General features: G+C 46.4%; 1 protein-coding gene across 1 annotated transcript in view; it reads right to left on the reverse strand.

The window, feature by feature from the left end:
• ZNRF3 (zinc and ring finger 3) overlaps nt 1–18687 on the reverse strand; it is a 150109-nt gene that overhangs the window by 43593 nt on the left and 87829 nt on the right. Inside the window, exon 2 of the mRNA XM_059040219.2 lies at nt 11547–11672. Coding sequence (XP_058896202.1) covers nt 11547–11672 — 126 coding nt within the window. The remainder of the gene's footprint in view (nt 1–11546; nt 11673–18687) is intronic.

Here is an 18687-nt window from a genome sequence, read left to right on the forward strand (position 1 = left end):
CGTAGAAAAGTTTTGGTGGTGAAACAATCTTGGGTAACCGAAAGTTGAAATAGGCTTAGTAGTTGGTTTTAACCACAGTATACATTTCCTAATAAAAATTTTGTGTGAGTGCTGGAATGGAGTGAAACTTGAATATGGCAATTACAATAATGAACAGATTCTGAAAGCAGCTCCCCATGCTGACAGAGTTGGGGCAGGGTTATGATATACTCACTAAGTGGGAGAGGATAAGGATTAACTAGGATTCCCTGCTCTAAAGAATACCACAAACAGGCATTTGCTTTGTTGATTTACCGATGGATTAATTCTTTTAAATGTGTTCACAAGCACATTTCACTTAACTCTGGGACTGTGTTCTAAAACAACAAAAATTAAAACAGTGTGGTACTGGCCCAAAAAAGGATACAGAATTTGACAGTAGATAACACAGGATGTGATTCTGTTATAGAATTCAGTAGAACAGAATATATTATTTTTTTAAAAGGAGGAAGATGCATAAAATGAAGGCAATGACAACTTTGAGAAAGAGAGAGACTCTACTTAGCCACTCCCTGATATTACACATCAGAATAAATTTTGAGTGATTTAAAGGTGTAATATATTAAAACCAGTGATCACAGAAAATGTAGAAAAGGCAAAAATGATTCTAAGCTTGCATGGGAAGGAAGAAAATAATGAAGTTGAAAAACAATAGAAGAAATCATGAAGGAGTGATGACTATGCAAAAATTTTAAACTTCTGCATGCCAAGAGAGCTAAAACAAAAAAAAATTAGTAAATAAAAGGGCCAGTTTTAAAATATTCCAAAATGACAAGAAATTAATACATTGCTATAAAAAAAAAACCCTACATTAAGATCCACCCATAAGCGAGCAAGGGACCAGAATAGACAATTCACAAGAGAGGAAATTTAATTAGTAGATGGAAAAATGCCTGGCGCTTAATACTTTCTAATAATCAAAGAAATGAGAATGAAAACAGTGAAGTACTATTTTTATCTTTCAAACTAGTAAAGAAACATTAATGATAACAGTCAATGATAGCATTGTTTCTGTGGAAAATGGTTCATTCTTACTTGACTAGTGGCAAGGTAAACTGAGGGAACTTTCCTGAAAAGCAATTTGTAACTGTTTACACCAAGAATCATTTAAAAAATGTTCATATCCTTTGATCTATAATCTCCTCCTGGAATATTACCATGAGAGAATAATTCAAAGAGGAAAAAAAACCCCAAAAGCCCATCTTACATAAAGAAAGCTTTCAGTTTGGTTTCTTTGTAAGGATTAAAAATAAAACAGAAGCAATCTAATTACTGAACCCTGGGGGAATGGTCAACTACATCACAGTATGTTCTATTGTCATGTTATGCAACCAATAAAATGATAGGTTACGAAGATAATAGCAAACTGGTAAAATGACTAGCATATGTTAAGTTTGAAAAGGCAGAACAGATGTTCATACCTTCATAATAATTACGTTAAAAATCAGACTCGGGTTCCTTGGAAGACTGGAAGGCAATAAACCAAGATTGACAGTATATGTGTTAAAGGAGCAAAGTTAAAGTTGGGTTTTTTCCTTCTATTTTAAAATTCTCCATAATTAATTGTTTCATGCAACAAATATCTACCGAGTGCCCACTACATGTACCAGGCACTGTTTCTGGCACTAGGAATATGAGAATTACACACTTAAAAAGAAAAAAAAAGGGCTTCCCTGGTGGCGCAGTGGTTGAGAGTCTGCCTGCCGATGCAGGCGACACGGGTTTGTGCCCCTGCCCGGGAAGATCACACATGCCACGGAGCAGCTGGGCCCGTGAGCCATGGCCACTGAGCCTGCGCATCCGGAGCCTGTGCTCCGCAACGGGAGAGGCCACAGCAGTGAGAGGCCCGCGTACCTCGAAAAAAAAAAAAAAAAAAGAAAAAAGACAAAGGGACCAGACCAGAAAATTTGTTAGTTACAAAAACAGTAAAATAAGTTAATGCTATAAATTTTGGGTATACCTTTAAAATTAGGGGTTATAAAAATGTTAAGATTCTAGCAACTGAAACTCTTTAAAAAAGGACTAACACTAAGAAAATAACTCACTTAAAAAACCAATCTACTATGCTTACAAATAGATGAAAAAGAAAGCTTTTGAAGCTGAACGCTTTAAAATTTGATTAAGAACAAGACAAGGTAACAAAAGTTCCTTGCATATTACACATTCTTTTCTCTGAGGTTCAGTTAAGAGCTGATACATTTGTGAACATCTATCAGCAACCGGGTAAGGTGTAATAGTGAAGGCGGAGGGCTTTATACATGCCAAGAAACAGCCCAAGTTCTTCAGGCTGACTAGAATTTTATTGCATCCAGCAGTGCATAGAACTACTGGAATGTGTTGCTACTCTTATTATTTTTATAACTAGCAAAAATGATGCCGAATTTAAAGGATTTCAGTATCCCAATTGTTTAGACTTCCTCGAACTTAAAACAGCACAGAAAGTATTAGAACACACAGCCCGAGGTCTGATTTGGAAAATAAGATCACCAAAGCTGAATGCTACCTTTTATCAAATGAAATATGGTGCTTTCTGTAAGGTGAACAAACACGAAAGACAGAGGACGAGGCAAAGAAGTGGTTTTTGTCCACAGTCTGAGAAGGTCTTGTGACCAAGGTTAGCAGACAAGATCTGGCCAGTACTCCCGTTCCTCCACGTCTTTACCCAATGGGTCTCTCCACCCAGATTGGGCACCCAGGCGCCCTCCTGCACAGGTGCAGCCCAAGTGCCCTAGACTCTAAGCTGGTCAAACCTTGTGCACAGGTTCTCCACGTAGATCGTTAACCAGTTACATGCAGTCACTGTCAAGACAGCCCCCAGCCAAATCTGAAATGCCCCTGCACGTGGCCAGAAACGCACTTGAGGGGCAGCCTGCTGCTGCTTATTTGGGTTAATTCACGCACACAGCCAGGTGTGTGCAAGACCCCTCTCTCTGAGAACAGTGAGCAGATGGGACTTTGGGGCTTATCTCCAGGTATGAGAGATTCAGGTCACCTGACTTAGGACTGGTACTATACATATTATCATGACTTAATATGTTAGGTTTTAACTTCGTTTATTATTCAAAATGGCCTCTCAAAAGTTGACAAGGTCATCAGCTGTTTTTGACAGTCTTTCTGCTGGCCCGTCACACCAGTCCTAGTCTCCTAGGACAGTCTAATTTGTGGCCCCTGCTCTATTAAGAGCCTGGCTCAATCAGAGGGGACAATGGCCAGAAGGAGTGTTGTGAGCCAGGCTTCCCCCAGTCTGAGGAGATGGCCATCAGCCTGTGCTCCTTGGGTTGGCAGAAACACTATTTGTTCTGTTCACTCGCTCTATCTTCAAAACTCCCTTAAGTCTTTCAGAGGCTTTCAAATAATGGTTTCAGTTAGCCTTTTATAGCTGAAAATGTCTCAGACCTAGTTTAAGAAAAAAAAAAAAAGTCTTGTGCTTAATATAGCCTTTTAACCAAGAGGTTCCTGGAAGATTTAGGCATAGAAGAAAAGCATCAGATTAAAAGTTTGTGACTTTCAAATCAGACACATGACCTTAGAAGAAAAGTGGTAGTCCCTGAGTTTTTCCTTTTTCCATTCATATCATGTCAATCTTTTCCTCCTGATCTGATTTCTTTCACTAAGTTCCTTTCTTGCTTTCCTTTTTAACCAAATATGGGAGGTATTTACCCAAGTACTCCTTAAAATAAATCTGAAGAGCCTTCCAAACTTCCTCTCCAACCAGAAACCCACCTCACCTCAGGAGTATGTTTAGAGAAGGGAGGAAATTGATATTTGTTGAGTATTCACACACTCCGAGAACTCGACACATATCATTTTTAAAATTGTCACAACTATCTTTACAGAGGGCAATATGGAGAAACGAAGACCAAGAGAGGTTAACTGGCCTAAAGTGAGGAGCGCAGAGGAGTGCAGGGAGCCCAGATCGTGGAGCCACGCAGTACAGTTGCAAACTGTGCTCCCTGCACTCCTCATGTGGATACACAAACGTGCTCTAACATTGATCGTGCACTTCAACGAACACACCACAGGACAACGTGAACCTGTCTCTGTACTGGAGGCCAGCAGGGCAGAGAAGCAAAGGATAAAGGAAGAAGTGGAATTTAAGGTCTTCTTAGGGAGAGAAAACGTGTCACAGAAAGACAGGGATTCTCAATGGTGACACTACTGACATTGGGGCCAGAATGTTCTTTTTTTTTAAATTTATTTTTATTTTATTTATTTATTTTATTTTTGGCTGCATTGGGTCTTCGTTGCTGCACACGGGCTTTCTCTAGTTGTGGCGAGCGGGGGCTACTCTTCGTTGCGGTGTGCAGGCTTCTCACTACGGTGGCTTCTCTTGTTGTGGAGCACAGGCTCTAGGCGCGCGGGCTTCAGTAGTTGTGGCACGCGGGCTTCAGTAGTTGTGGCTCGCGGGCTCTAGAGCGCAGGCTCAGTAGTTGTGGCACACGGGCTTAGTTGCTCCACGGCATGTGGGATCTTCCTGGACCAGGGCTCGAACCCGTGTCCCCTGCATTGGCAGGTGGATTCTTAACCACTGCGCCACCAGGGAAGCCCCAGAATGTTCTTTGTTGTAGGGCGGCTGGCCTGTGCCTTGTAGGGTGTTGAGCAGCAACCCCACCCCCATCCTCGCCTGGATATTTTTGTCTGAAAACCAAAAATGTCTCCAGATATTGCCAAACGTCCCCTGGGGCAGTGTGTGTGTGTGTGTGCACGCGCAAGTGCTGTGTACGACCCCAGTTAAGAACTGCTGCAATAAGACACCTCGGGTAACATGTTCTGGGAAGGTGTGACACAGGTCAGGTGCTCCCAAGGATACCACGACAATGAGCTGTGGTAGTCACAGTACCCTGAGCTCAGGTATGTGACAAATATCACACTCACTTCCTGCCTCAAGAGGCCAATGCCTGTGATGGGGCCAGCTGCTCTGAGACCCTGCTCTAGTCATCCACCACCTTCCTTTCAAGTCAGACCCTAAGATTTTAGTCCCATCGTTGCTCTTGAGACAGAGCGGGGAATCTCATTCTCAGGAGCGCTAGGCTGGGCTCGGCCTAAGGGCCGGGGCACCCAATATTGCAGGAAACACCCATCTGTGACCAAACTCTGAACGAGAAGGGCACGACGAGCCCCCCACCCCCTCCACCGCCCATCTCCAGAACTTTTCCACCTCCTCCTGAAACTCCGGCCCCGTTAAACTCTAATTCCTCATTCTCCCCTTCCCGCAGCCCTGGCAACCACCACTCTATTTTCTGTCTCTAAGGATCCGACTACTTAAGTAACAGCACTGTGAGTGCTGAAAGAAACTGAAGGATAATAACGGAGGGAAGGAGGGAGGGAGGGAGGGAGGGAGGATGTGCACCAAGAGCTGCTAATTTGTGTTTCCAGCCACGCGTGAACCTGACACACACTCTTTCCCTGAGGTGCCTCAAGGTTCCTGTCTCCAGAGGCAGAAATGGGCAGAGGGGTTCAGGGACCATCCCAGGTCACATGGATTAAAGGGTTGGAACTGGGGTTTCAATTCAGGTTAGTTTGATGACTAAACCCCAGTCTTAACCATTCTGTGTTCCCTCTCCTCCCAACCATCCTGAAAAAATTAAATTCCTTTGATTCTGTTTCCTGCCTTGTGGTCACTTTGGTCACTAAGGTCTTTGTTCTCTTTGAAGAAGTTACCTAGACACTCTGAGGGCTGGATGTGGGTCGGTGGAGTGAACGCAAGGGTTCAGTTCTCCACCAACCACCTCCTCACCCGCCACCGGGTTTCGCGCTGCTCATCAGAAGAGCCAGGACTGCCGAGCCGCTCCCCTGCCTCACAGGCACGGCGGTTCCCGGCAGTGTCCACCTGCCGTGCGCTCGGCCAGGCTGCTGCTGCAGGTGGAAACAGGAGAGGCGAGATGAAGAGCCAGGAAATCTGAAGGCGAACGCGAGGTGTCCTTGGCAACGTCACTGGCTAGAGCCTCACCAAAGCGTTCAAGAGACTTGACGTCTGGGCCCATTCAGCTCCAGAAGCACCCACCAGCAGAGTAACCTGACCCTCCCCTCTCCCACCAGCCTAGACACACTGCCAAATGAACATCCCCACAACCTTCAGTGGCTCCCAGCTTCCTGGGGGATGAAGATGAAACTCCTTCATCCAAAACACTCTTCCTGCCCCAGCAACTGTCAATGCCCCCTGAGGAACTTGCTCCCGTTCTTCCCGCCCTCTTCCTGGAGGTTACGCGCCCGCCTCATAGCCCCAACCCCTCCGGCCCCGGGGACCTTCTTCTCCTCACTCACAACAACCACCGCCTGTGCCAGGGACTGGCCCTCGGTTCAGGGTAAGAGGAGGTGACTCTTGCCAGCACACAGGAACCAGAGCAGGCCCTTCCAACTGGCGCCTCTCTGACCGACCTGGGATAAACTGAGGCCATCGCCCAGTGGCTTGTGAGTGCACATGTGATTGGGTGACTGAGGGGGCTGCTTGGGGATGGTAGTCCAGCACTGCCCCCACCAGCTTCCTCCTGGAAGGCACACCTTCCACCCACACCGCACACACGGCTGGGCAGTCGCAGTGTGCTCCCAGCCCTGGATCACAGCTGACCAGACTACAGGTGAGCACCTGATCCAAGATGGGTCACTAAATCCCTTTTCTGGAATCCTTTAGACTTGAAACCAAGAGCGACAGGCCAAGGGATATTGGGGCGCTGTCCCCGGCCAAGGAGGTTGAGGGGGGTGGGGAATAACGCAGATTCCCAGAAGACCTAAGCCCTGCGGTCGGCGGTTCCAGAGGAGCAGCAGCGCCCCCATCTCGGGCTCCCTGACGACACTCAGGAGCTTCCAGAGCAGATTCCCCTTTCGGCTCAACACAGCTCCAGCACGGTTTCTATTCAATGCGACCAGCAGTCCTTACCCAGCCAGTGACTACTGAAACGCATCCGATTTTTATCTAGAAAAACCGGCAAAGGCAAAAGGAGGCAGGAGGAAGTAACCAGCGCTGATGTGGCGGCGTGACAGTCCTGATCTCAAATCTCGGCTCAGCAATTGGGAGCCGTTGGATCTCAGGTTAGGTTGAGATCTCCTCATCGTAAGATGGGAATCTGGACACGGTCCCAGAGTTGGCCTGGCAACGAGAGGAGACGCTGCTTGGAAAGCTCTAGGCATTCGGCGAGCACCCACCACACGAGGGCTGCTCTTACACTCTTGCCGGGCGTCCCCCGAGAGCCAGGCTCTGTGTTCAGGGCCCCTCGCAATACCCCCAACACAGTGACAAGGGTAGCATGAGCCCCAAGATCTGAAGTGACCTCGAGGTCACTCAGCCAAAGCTGCATCTTTTGACCTAAATCCCTTGTTTTTCTTGTCTTTCTACTAACTTTCTGCTCTCCTCCTAAGGACTCTGGCAAGAGCCAATTTCATGCCTGTTGCCATCCTGCCCTTCAAAACCCTCCCTATGAGTCCACTCCAGCGTGGGGTGTGAGGGAGGGAGGCTGGTTTTCTTCCACGTTTGGTGAATCTGGGCCAGGCGGGCTGTGTTAGATCTGAGCACGTCTTGTGTGTTCCCTGCCACAAGGCTCTCCATGAGGTGGAAGAGTCATAAGAACCACAGCTATTAAAGTCGACCTTCCAATGTTTTACCAAACCCGTAAGATGCTTAAATAATAAACACTGTTTGAACGGAAGGGTTAAAATGCCTGGGGCATAAACACAGACTCCTGCACTTTGGGGATGGTTTAAGACCCTTACTTTCAATAGTAAGCTGCTCAGTAACATCTATTTTTTTCTGTTTCAATTTCTGAGGATGTAAACTGTTGCAGGTTAACAGAGCCTTTCAAGGCTGCACCTAGAAATTCCCAAAAACTAGAATGTCAAGAGTAGATTTTTAATATGATACAGAAGTTCAAAATGTTAGACAATCAAGGAGCCCAGAACAGCCTCTTCACATGAAGTGGAAAAGAAAGGCCCAGACAGCAGAAGGGATTTGCCCGGGGCCTGGCCTGGTGCCCTGGCCTGCTACGTTCTGGGGGAACTCACCCCCACCCCAACTCTGCCCCCCTAGCTGATCCGACTGTCTGTCCTGCCTCCTCCAGAATCAAAAAGATTATAAGGAGGGGATCATAAATCACTTTTCTCTCATGAGTTTATAGTGTTCCTTTTTCGAGGAGTTCAAAAGCACTCAGTAATAAACCGAGGTGATGAGTTTATGTCTTTCCCTTTTAAAATGAAACTTTATTTGAATTCCTGGAGAGGCATTTACGTTTTCTTAATTTAGGACATTCCTCTGTTATTTTCAACATTTCACCCCATGGCACTTTCTGTGGGCAGGTGGGTGATGGGGGTAGGTGATGGGGGAGGGAAAGGGGTCTGCGTCTGGCCCTCCCCCTTCTCCCCCAGGCTCCTCCAAACACCCAACAAGCATCCCCCCCCCCACTATGGTTTTCAACAAGTCTCAACATCTACACGGAGGAGGAGTCCCTCCCCCACCCCCACGGGGACTTGGCTGTAGCATCTTCCTTTTGTGCTTCTCTTAGCTGCCCACCTCCTTCTTGCCTTCACCACTAAGGGCAAAGAAAGGGTAGAAAACCATGCTGTGTGTCTGCAGGGGAGCAGGCCACCCATGAGGACCACTTTGCTCTTCCTACCCTAGCCTCTTGCCACTGCGCTGGGGGGCTCAGAAAGAAAGCAAACACAGTTAGCAAAGTTAATAAAATTGAAGCTGAAAACAACTACACTTAAGAACAAGGTGAGAGAGCAGAAGAGAGGGGGAGAGAAAGAGGAAGAGGAAGGAGAGGGAAAGGGAGAGATGCCTGACTCTTTGTACCTCCTGTACCAACCCAGGTTTTAAGCAAAAGCTAAACCGTCTTGCTTTGTCTGGCCCAAGCAGGTTGGCTAATGATTTTATTCAGGTGTTAAGCCAAATTTCAGTAATTAAGCACGTGCAAATATGGCCTGGCCACCACCACAGCCTCTCCAAACAGAAACATGTTTCTCCAAACACAGAGAAACATGAAGCGGGGTGCTGCTTGTTAGCAGGTACAACCATGCGCCTTAGCTCCTGGGCCCCTGCATTCAATAAATACTTGGTGAATAAATAAACTCAAGAAATACTTAATGAGGCAATATATGTCGAGGGTTTTTATTCCCTGTGGCTTCACAGGCCGGCAGGCCAAACCATACAGAACTCTTCAAGTCAAACCACTACATGGTTATCCCAGGAGAAGGAGGAGCAGTTGGGTTCTCTGAGGAACTTGAACACCACTAGGTGATGGGAGAACATGGGGTGTCCCCGAGAGGCCCTGTTCCAACCCATTTACAGACATGACAGACACGTAGGTGGAGACCCACTAGACTGGGGCAAAGCAAAATTAAGCCGAGCTGCTGAGCCCTGCGTAGCAGCAGCTGAAATACAGGAGAAAATATTCTATTAGGAGAGTGCTACCTACAAGGAAAGCACAGTTCCTAATCTTTGGATGGAGCTGGCATTTCTCCTAGGAAAACACTAACGTATTCTCAAGGGGGTCACTGCTCTCTGAGCATCATTAGGCAGCTCTAGCCAACTATTTAAATGATGAAGTATTGGGGCCTGGGCTGCCTAAAACACATTGATTCAACTTCAGGAATTATAAACCAAACGGGTAATAATAGTCCCTGTGGTTTTTGGTTTTTTGGTTTTTTGTGTTGTTTTTTTTCCTTCTCCTTCTATAAAAGGGCAGAGGAACTTGACAAGTGGTCGGAAGCTACTCAGAAGACAAGTGGGATGCAAACATCACAGATTAGATCCCTGAGGGTCTCCTGGGCCAAAAGTCTTTCAGGAGACACTGGCTGGGACAGCTTTGACTGTGGGAAAGGCTCCCTATATCAAAACCACCTCTTCTCTGGCCTGAATCTCCTCAAGAGGTCAGAACCAGGACTGTTTTCCCCCCAGCTGTCTCCCCATGATAGGTAGAACAGCAGCTTCTGAAAATATAAAAAATACCCAAGCAATAACACTACCCTTAGGATATACTACCTTTCCTCCAACCAAAATTCTAACAACTTTCTCCAAACCTTTCCCTTTAACAAAATGATCCGGTTTAAAACAGGTTGTTGGGACTTCCCTGGTGGCACAGTGGTTAAGAATCCACCTGCCAATGCAGAGGACACGGTTCAAGCCCTGGTCCAGGAAGATCCCACATTTTTGCGGAGCAACTAAGCCCGTGTGCCACAACTACTGAGCCCGTGTGCTGCAACTACTGAAGCCCGCGCCCAGAGCCGGTGCTCCGCAAAAAAAGAAGCAACCACAGTGAGAAGCCCGCGCACCACAACGAAGAGCAGCCCCCATTCACTGCAACAAGAGAAAGCCTGTGTGTGGCAATGAAGACCCAATGCAGCCAAAAATAAATAATGTTTTTTTTTAAAAAAAAAAACAGGTTGTCATCTGTCATATTTTAAGATCATTGACAGATGGTTTTCTAAAGTAAATGTATTTCTGTCTTTTATCTTATACTGCAGCCAGAGGTAATGCTGACCCTTGAGGCTAAGAAAGTTGTTTTTTTTTAAATACTTCTAAGCGGAATAACAATAGCCAATGGCAGTGAACATTTCTGGAGAGCTTTCTCTGCTAGACGTTTGTATCTCATCTCACCTGCTAACCATCCTATGAGGTAAGGTCTAATACAGGACCATAATTGCTGTCTGCCATTCTGAAACCAAAAAAGCTCTACAACCCCGAAGTCTTTTCAGAACTTACTCAGCAGCGAAACTTAATGGCCCTGAACTCATTCGGAGGCACAGCTGCCCTGAACTAACACGGGGCTATTTAGATTTTAGTTGTCCCACTTAATGTGAATATCCATGTAGTTTGCTACACAAATATGCATGTGTTTGGTTCCTGAGGACGGCCCCACGTCTCCTGGGAGTTCCTTAATACAAAATATGTGCATCTTAATACCTTTATAAATGCCTCAAATCTCAGAATTCTGAAATATCTGGCCCCAAGGGTGTAAGATAGGGATTGTGAATCTCTATTATCAACTCAGTTCACAGAGAAGAAACTGAGACTCCTCGAGGGGAAGTGACCTGCCCAAGGCCACACAGTGTGCAGGGTGGTGCCCACTCTGAGGCTGGCAGCTGCCATCAGAGTCCAAGCTTCTGAGTACCATGGGGGGCTGCTCCAAGACAAGACTTCAGTCAGGAAAGAGTGCTGTGCCAGCAAGGCTCTTCTCCATTAACTGGCTATTTGAGGAATTGGGGAAATGAGGGTGTGGAGAACACCAATCAAAACGGGAGCAGGGCTTCCCTGGTGGCGCAGTGGTTGAGAATCCGCCTGCCGATGCAGGAGACACGGGTTCGTGCCCTGGTCCGGGAGGATCCCACGTGCCGCGGAGCGGCTGGGCCCGTGAGCCATGGCCGCTGGGCCTGCGCGTCCGGAGCCTGTGCTCCGCAGCGGGAGAGGCCACAACAGTGAGAGGCCCGCATACCGCAAAAAAAAAAAAAAAAAAAAAAAAAAAAAAAAAAAAAAAAAAAAAAAAAAAAAACGGGAGCAATTTGGAGGGCCTGGTGCTTACCTTGCCGAGGACAGTGAGGCATGGTTTCGGGTCCAATTCTGGCTGCTCCAGCTTCACCACTCCTACCCAGCCATATTCATACAAGTCTTCTTCGTCATTGTTATTACACAGGCCCAGTGGGTGCATCTAGGAACAAATGGAAAGAAAACTTCAGTAGGCAGACTGCAGACCTGCTTGACTCCCGGTGTGCACGTCTCAGACTCAACAGTCATAAACAACCTCAAAACTTAAAGTTATATGGTGGGGGGCTTCCCTGGTGGCACAGTGGTTGAGAGTCCGCCTGCCAATGCAGGGGACACGGGTTTGTGCCCCGGTCCGGGAAGATCCCACACACCGCGGAGCAGCTGGGCCCATGAGCCACAGCCACTGAGCCTGCGCATCCGGAGCCTGTGCTCCGCAACGGGAGAGGCCACAGCAGTGAGAGGCCCGCATACCACAAAAAATAAAAATAAAAAAATAAAAAATAAAGTTATATGGGGGGATGCATTTTTCAACCCATTGAGTGGATCCTATTTCAGTACAATGAGCTGAGCCCTGGGGAGAACACAATAGAGCCACTACAAATAGACTTCACAGATGCTTTCTCACTGCTTTGTAAGCAGTGGTCACCCAAGGTGGACACCACCCAATGGGATGTAGGAAAAGAGAAACAGCGTAACTCCCACATAAATCCCGGTCTAGATGTCTGTGAAATACCATAACATTCAGTGGCAGCTACAGAGGAGACGAGCTAGGTTAGCATCCAAAACTATTTGGCTTCCAGACCTTAACAACACATCTACTTCAAGTGACGCAAGAGGACCTCGAAACGCATTCAGGAATTTATGGAGAGACCACTAGACATACGGCAGAATCACCAGGATAATTAACAGGCTGTTTAAAGGCTACCCCTGGTTACTGGAAAACAGATGAAATTCTTTGAGGTTTCTTCAAAATTTGCTAAACACAAAATCAAAGATAGGTAGGAGAACACTGTCAAATTTTTACTAGTAAAAGTGCATTTAGTGGAAGCCTGAACACAGAATGATACTATGGCTTGCGCTCACAGTTCTAGTATTGAGTTCTATCAGACCCCAGAATCCCTAATAACCATCTGAGAAGAGGAAGTCCTTGTGGATAAACCTAACTTACCGAGACGTGAAGGAGTCTAGCACAGTGCTAAGCTCTTTAAATAACTGGAAGAAATATGTCTTTAGAGTCATGGCACGTTAGAGACACAAGAGACTGAAGAATCCACTGTGTTAGCCAGAATAATGGCCCATGAGACATCTATGTCCTAATCCCCAGAACCTGTGAATACGTTACCTTACAAGGCACCAGAAACTTTATAGACGTGATTAAATTTGATATCCTGGATTACGTGGGTAAGCCCAATGTAATCGCAAAGGTCCTTACAAGGAAAAAAGGGAATCGTGGAAACAGAAGAGATGTGACCAGGGAAGCAGGGGTTGGAGTGATGTGCTCAGAAGATGAAGGTGGGAGCCATGAGCCAAGGAATGCAGGCGGCCCACCTCCAGAAGCTGGAAAAGACAAGGAAAAGGATTCTCTCTAGACCCTCCACAAGGAACGTAGCCCTGCTGACCCATTTTTGACTTCTGACCTCCAGAACTATGAGAGATTAAGTTTGTGTTGCTTTAAGCCACTAAGTTTGTAGTAACTTGTTATAGTAGCAAATAGGAAACTAATACACCCTCCTTATCCCCCACTCATTTTACGGATGAGAAGTTCAAGATAAATAGCTTTTCCAAGACAACACAGCCAGCAAGTGGCTGCCCCAGGGGTGGCCTGGCCCTTGAATTCACAGTCCAGTACCTTCCAACTCTACTTGCTTAACTTTATTGTCCCTTCTTCTGAGAGCTGGTCACCTGACTGGGGAGAAAAGACTAAGAGTTAAAATCTCTGTAAAGAAAGGCTGCCTGCCAGCTCTGAACTGGGTTATGTGTGAGTGTTATGTGGGTTTGGTGCAGGTGGCCAGAGTTGCAGCTGAGCCTTGAGCTGAGCTTCAAAGGGAGAGCTGGATGGGTCCGGGGCAGGGGAGAGGATGGGCGGCCATCCACACCTGGGGATGAGGAGCTGAGGGATTCAGGGGGAGAGGAGAGGCTACCTGAGCAGCATGGGGGCCACAGTCGACACCAAGAAGAGAGAGACTGGCTCAAAAATCAGGAAGGTGTGTGGACACCAGGACAGCACCACAGGTTCTTCAGAAAAGCGGTGCACCGAGAACAGTAATTTGAGGCAGGCGGGTTGCACCTTCTGGCAATGGTGGCCCTGGACTGGAGAGGATGAGTGAGCAGAGGAGGGGAGGGAGCAGCCCAGAGGGCAGAGATCCTTGGCAAGTCGATGGACCTACAAGGAAGGGTGAGCACCTTGAGCTCAAGGGGTGGCCGGCAGCTGTCTTCGTAGCGGGCACAGTTTAACCCTGCCCTGGGAACTGCAGGACCTGAGATGGGGAAGCCTGCGACATATGATTTTTGCACCAGCCCTCAGGCTCGAAGAGTCTGCCCAAAGGACCAAGGAGGGTCCTGCAGTGCAGTGGACGACACAGCTTTCCTCCAGCTGCCCCTGAAAAACTCAGCCCACTCTAGGATGTTTGATGGTTATTAAATGATGAGTGGCTTGAAATGCAGATCTCCAACTGGAGAGGATGGGCAAGGGCAATAAGCCAGTCGTGCCAAGAGCCAGGCACTTCTGACCCTCCAGAAAGTGGCTCCCAGCTGGGCTCAAGTCAGCTTCCTGACATCCCAGGTCAAGTCACGTCAATGGCAGCCCCACTACTGACACTTTTCTACAGTGTTCCATGATTATTTTTAACCCGGCCATGTGCCTTGGAGGTTTCCAGAGGGAAAGTTGCTTTTTGTTACTTACACCTGTATAGGGTTTGGTCAGTGATAGAGAGCTGCGTGGAGGGAAGCAGAGGAATCATACAGGTCTAAGACTTTGTATCTATATTAAAACTTTACTGAAGAAAGAAGCCAGATATAAAAGGCCATATATTGTATAATTCCACTGATATGAAATATCCAGAACAGGCAAATCCATAGAAACAGAAAGCAGCAGATTAGTGGATGCCTGCCTGGGGGAGGGGGAAATGGAGAGTGACTGCTTAATAGGTACAGGAGTCCTTTTACGGTGATAAAAATGTTCTGGCATCAGATGATAGTAACGGATGGGTGACCATGGTGAATGTACTAAACGCCTCTGAATTGTATACTTTAAAATGGCTTAAGTGGTAAATTCTGAGTCAATTTTACCACAATAAATAAGTTTTTTTTAAAAGCCCCAAGAGGGGCTTCCCTGGTGGCGCAGTGGTTAAGAGTCCGCCTGCCGATGCAGGGACGCGGGTTCGTGCCCTGGTGCGGGAAGATCCCACATGCCACGGAGCGGCTGGGCCCGTGAGCCATGGCCGCTGAGCCTGCGCGTCCGGAGCCTGTGCTCCGCAATGGGAGAGGCCACAACAGTGAGAGGCCGGCGTACCGCAAAAAAAAAAAAAAGTCCTAAGAGTCAGGGACTTCCGTGGTGGTCCAGTGGGTAAGACTCCATGCTCCCAATGCAGGGGGCCCAGGTTCGATCCCTGGTTGGGGAACTAGATCCCCCATGCATGCTGCAACTAAAAGATCCCATGTGCCACAACTAAGAGCCAGCGCAGCCAAAATAAATTATAAATAAATAAAAATAAAAAATAAATTTAAAAAAATGTCCTAAGAGTTTACTCAGAAATGACTGTCCTCAGCCAACCTGAGAATCCACAGTGTAGGACGATGTGGTTTCCACCCTTCCTGAGCCTAAACCAACCACCAGAGCCCTTCGGGAAACTGTGTCCTGCAGAATATTAGCCCTGCACGATGATAAATGGGTTCCTGCACATGCAACTAATGCTGAGGAACAGGACATAGGGATTTGGGATCTACATTTGGAAATTAAAGCTCTGCAGAGGCCTAAGGTTTAAATAACTTAAAAGGTTTTTAACCTTTGCTAAAACCAGCATACCCTACCCGTTGATGATCAACCCATTTTGTGTTTATTATGCTCACACTGTTTCATGGGACACACTCCGAGAAATGCCAAGTTAGGGAGAGCACAGGTACGTGCGTGAGAAGAAACGAACCTAAAGTAGACGTGACCCGAGCCAAACGCTGACACGCATGATGCGAAGAGCAAAGGCTGCAGTGGGAGGAGATGGAGGGACGGTGGGGGGCAGCTGGAGAGAAGGGGGGGCCTGGGAGGGCGGGAGGAGGAGAAGGGCGGGACTGTGAACCCAGAGCAACAGAAGTAGGAGTAGAAGCTGAGGCCCTTAGCAGACCAGGCTGAGGCTCGAGCTGTGGAGCAGGACATGTGGCCATGTGAGGCATGGCAAGAGGGCGTCCGGAGCACTCGGAAACCCCAACTGTGTGAGCCTCACACACGCTGAGGTCCCCCTGGCACCCTGGGCCGCACCCCATGTGGGGCCCTCCCCCTCCTTGGCCCCAAGACTCCTTTTCAAAGCGTCCACTGTCACTGGGGTGACTGTGAGCAGCTCAAAGTGTCAGCCCTGTCAAGGGTGTTGACTTCTGCACAGGGATCAAAGATTTAAAAACCAAAAGGAATTTTTTCTCAAGTGCTGGTGGGTGTAATTGGTTGGCGTGGGTGGTTTATTTTCCCAGGGAGGGGAAAGGGCCACCAAAATCACATCTCAGAGCATCCAAAACCGACCTCACCATCCTCCCCCTTCCCAGCTCCACTCTGGAGTTTCTTCTCTTCTGAGTTCCTTATTCCAGTCTGTATCTCCAGAGGCCCAAACTACTGGGGTTGTGAATTCAACCTCAGCTACGTCTCAAGTGTAACTGGCCTCTTTGACTCACCTGCCAATGTTGTACAATTCAGGTCTCTTTCAGCTCGCCCCTGATGACAGCATCAGCTTCCAGAATGCCCGCCACCCTAGGTCTCCAAACATTTATACCCTGGGGTTCTCTTTTCCCAAGGGCTCCAAGTTATGAGCTCAGCAGAATGTTTTATAGGGAAGCCATAACATGAAAATATTCACTCATAAACTGACCTGTGTTCAAAGGATGGAATATTCTAGGCAAAGGCATAAAATGCAAACAAATATGCCAAATCTGGGGAAAGTGAAGGAGAGGGCTTCCTTGTTAACTGAGCATCAACGATATTACTCTGTTTATGTATTTTATCTTGTTTAATCCTTATAACAACCTCTTGCTAATTGGTCTATCAGATGATAGAGTGACTAGACCATGTCGATAAATTGCAAGCTAGAACCGCAAATCAGCCAATGATGTAAATATAACAGAGTCCACCAAAGTCATATTAGTCAACAACAGGACCCACTCAAAGCAAATGGCAAACAATCTAGCTAAGGATTAAAGAAGAAATCCACATGGGGGCTTCCACAGAGAATGATCAAAGGATTAAGACAGAACTTCGGGAAAAGAGAGAGTTCTCTTAACATTTTTGGAAAAATGACTTTGGGTGACCCTGCTGCTGGAGTCAAACGTAAGAGAAGGATGTCACATCCACATTTTCAGACAGTTTTGCTGGAAATACCCCAACACTGCCAACAGGGGATTCGCTCTTTGTTCTCAGAAATCAGAACAAAGTTGTAATTATAATTTAACTTGTTAAATTCAAACACCAACTTATTTTCTGTTCCACATTTCAAGATTAAGCCCCAACCAAATCTTTCTACTGTCTACTGAGAAACAGTAACCCTTAACTTAAAAAGATCCCAAAGTCCTTTTCTGGATCACAGTCATCTATGGAGAATGAGGACCTCCAACATATGAAACACATATATTCTAAATATTCAGTGAGACATTGCTGCCATACTATTGCTCCAGACAGCCATCACATGAAAACCACACTTGTGAATTCGTACATGCTGACACCAGCCAGTGACATACAGGCAGTGACTACACATAAGACCTGTGTGTGCAAAATTAATCTTAGGAGATTTCAATGAATGATGTTCAAGCACGTTAACTTTGAACTTAATGCGGCACATGAGCATTTAACAATTATAGGAATTTCTGAGTTTATTTTCTTAACATGTTTGGGTGTGTGGGGTTTACCTGATCAGATGTTTGAAATTTAAGAAGTTTTTGCCTTCATATTTTTAAGAAGGTTAAAAATGGCTGAATTGGGGGTGGGGAGAACTGGATGAAGGTAGTCAGAAGATACAAATTTCCAGGACATAAGATAAATAAGTACCAGGGATATAATGTACATCATGATAAATATAATGAACACTGCTGTATGTTACATATGAAATGGTTAAGAGAGTAAATCCTGAGTTCTCATCACAAGGAAAAAATATATTTTTCTCTCTTTAATGTTGTATCTATATGAGATGATGGATGTTCACTAGACTTCTTGTGATAATCATTTCATGATGTATGTAAGTCAAATCATTATGCTCTACATCCTAAACTTATACAGTGCTGTATGTCAAACAAAACTGGAAGAAAAAAAATGGCTAAATTGTGTATAAGAACTCAGAGTTGTCAGAAAGAACTACTAATGAAAACATAAAGGAAAAACCAAATAAACTCAGAAACCTAGAATGGAAATTGACAAAAACTCACTGGACAGAGAATACTGAAGGAGAAGGACAGCCTGAAATGAGAAGATAAGCAAAACTCCTGGGGCAGGTCCGGAGAATAAAAATGCCAATAATTAACAAGTCACACTAAAGTGTGAGGATTTCACAGAAGATATGTCCTGAGTTATAACTTTGGTCTTGTGCTCTCAGAATAACTTCGGGATGTCAACACCCTGGCCTAAGTCAATTGAAGGCAAATTCCCAGTTAGTCCTCTATCGGGAGGTTTGACATTAAGAAGCGGTCCCTCTGGCTGTCTTACTCCTGATTTTGTTCTGAGGGGTGTTTGGGGGATGGAGAGGATGAGAGCTTTGGAATCATGTAACCATGTTTTGAAACCTGCCTCTTATGAGGCATACCTCCTTAAGCAGATGACTCGATTTCTATAAACCTCTATTTTCTCATCTATAAAATGGGGACAGTACCATCCACTTCAACAGGGTGCTGTGCAGATTAAATGAGATAAAATATATAATCTTAGTTGCATGGTAGATGCTCAATCAGTGGGAAAGCCCTCTCCTTCTTCACTTTCTCTTGACATGTCACGTTTG

This window comes from Kogia breviceps, chromosome 15 (assembly GCF_026419965.1).
Source record: "Kogia breviceps isolate mKogBre1 chromosome 15, mKogBre1 haplotype 1, whole genome shotgun sequence".
In the NCBI taxonomy this organism is placed as follows: Eukaryota; Metazoa; Chordata; class Mammalia; order Artiodactyla; family Physeteridae; genus Kogia; species Kogia breviceps.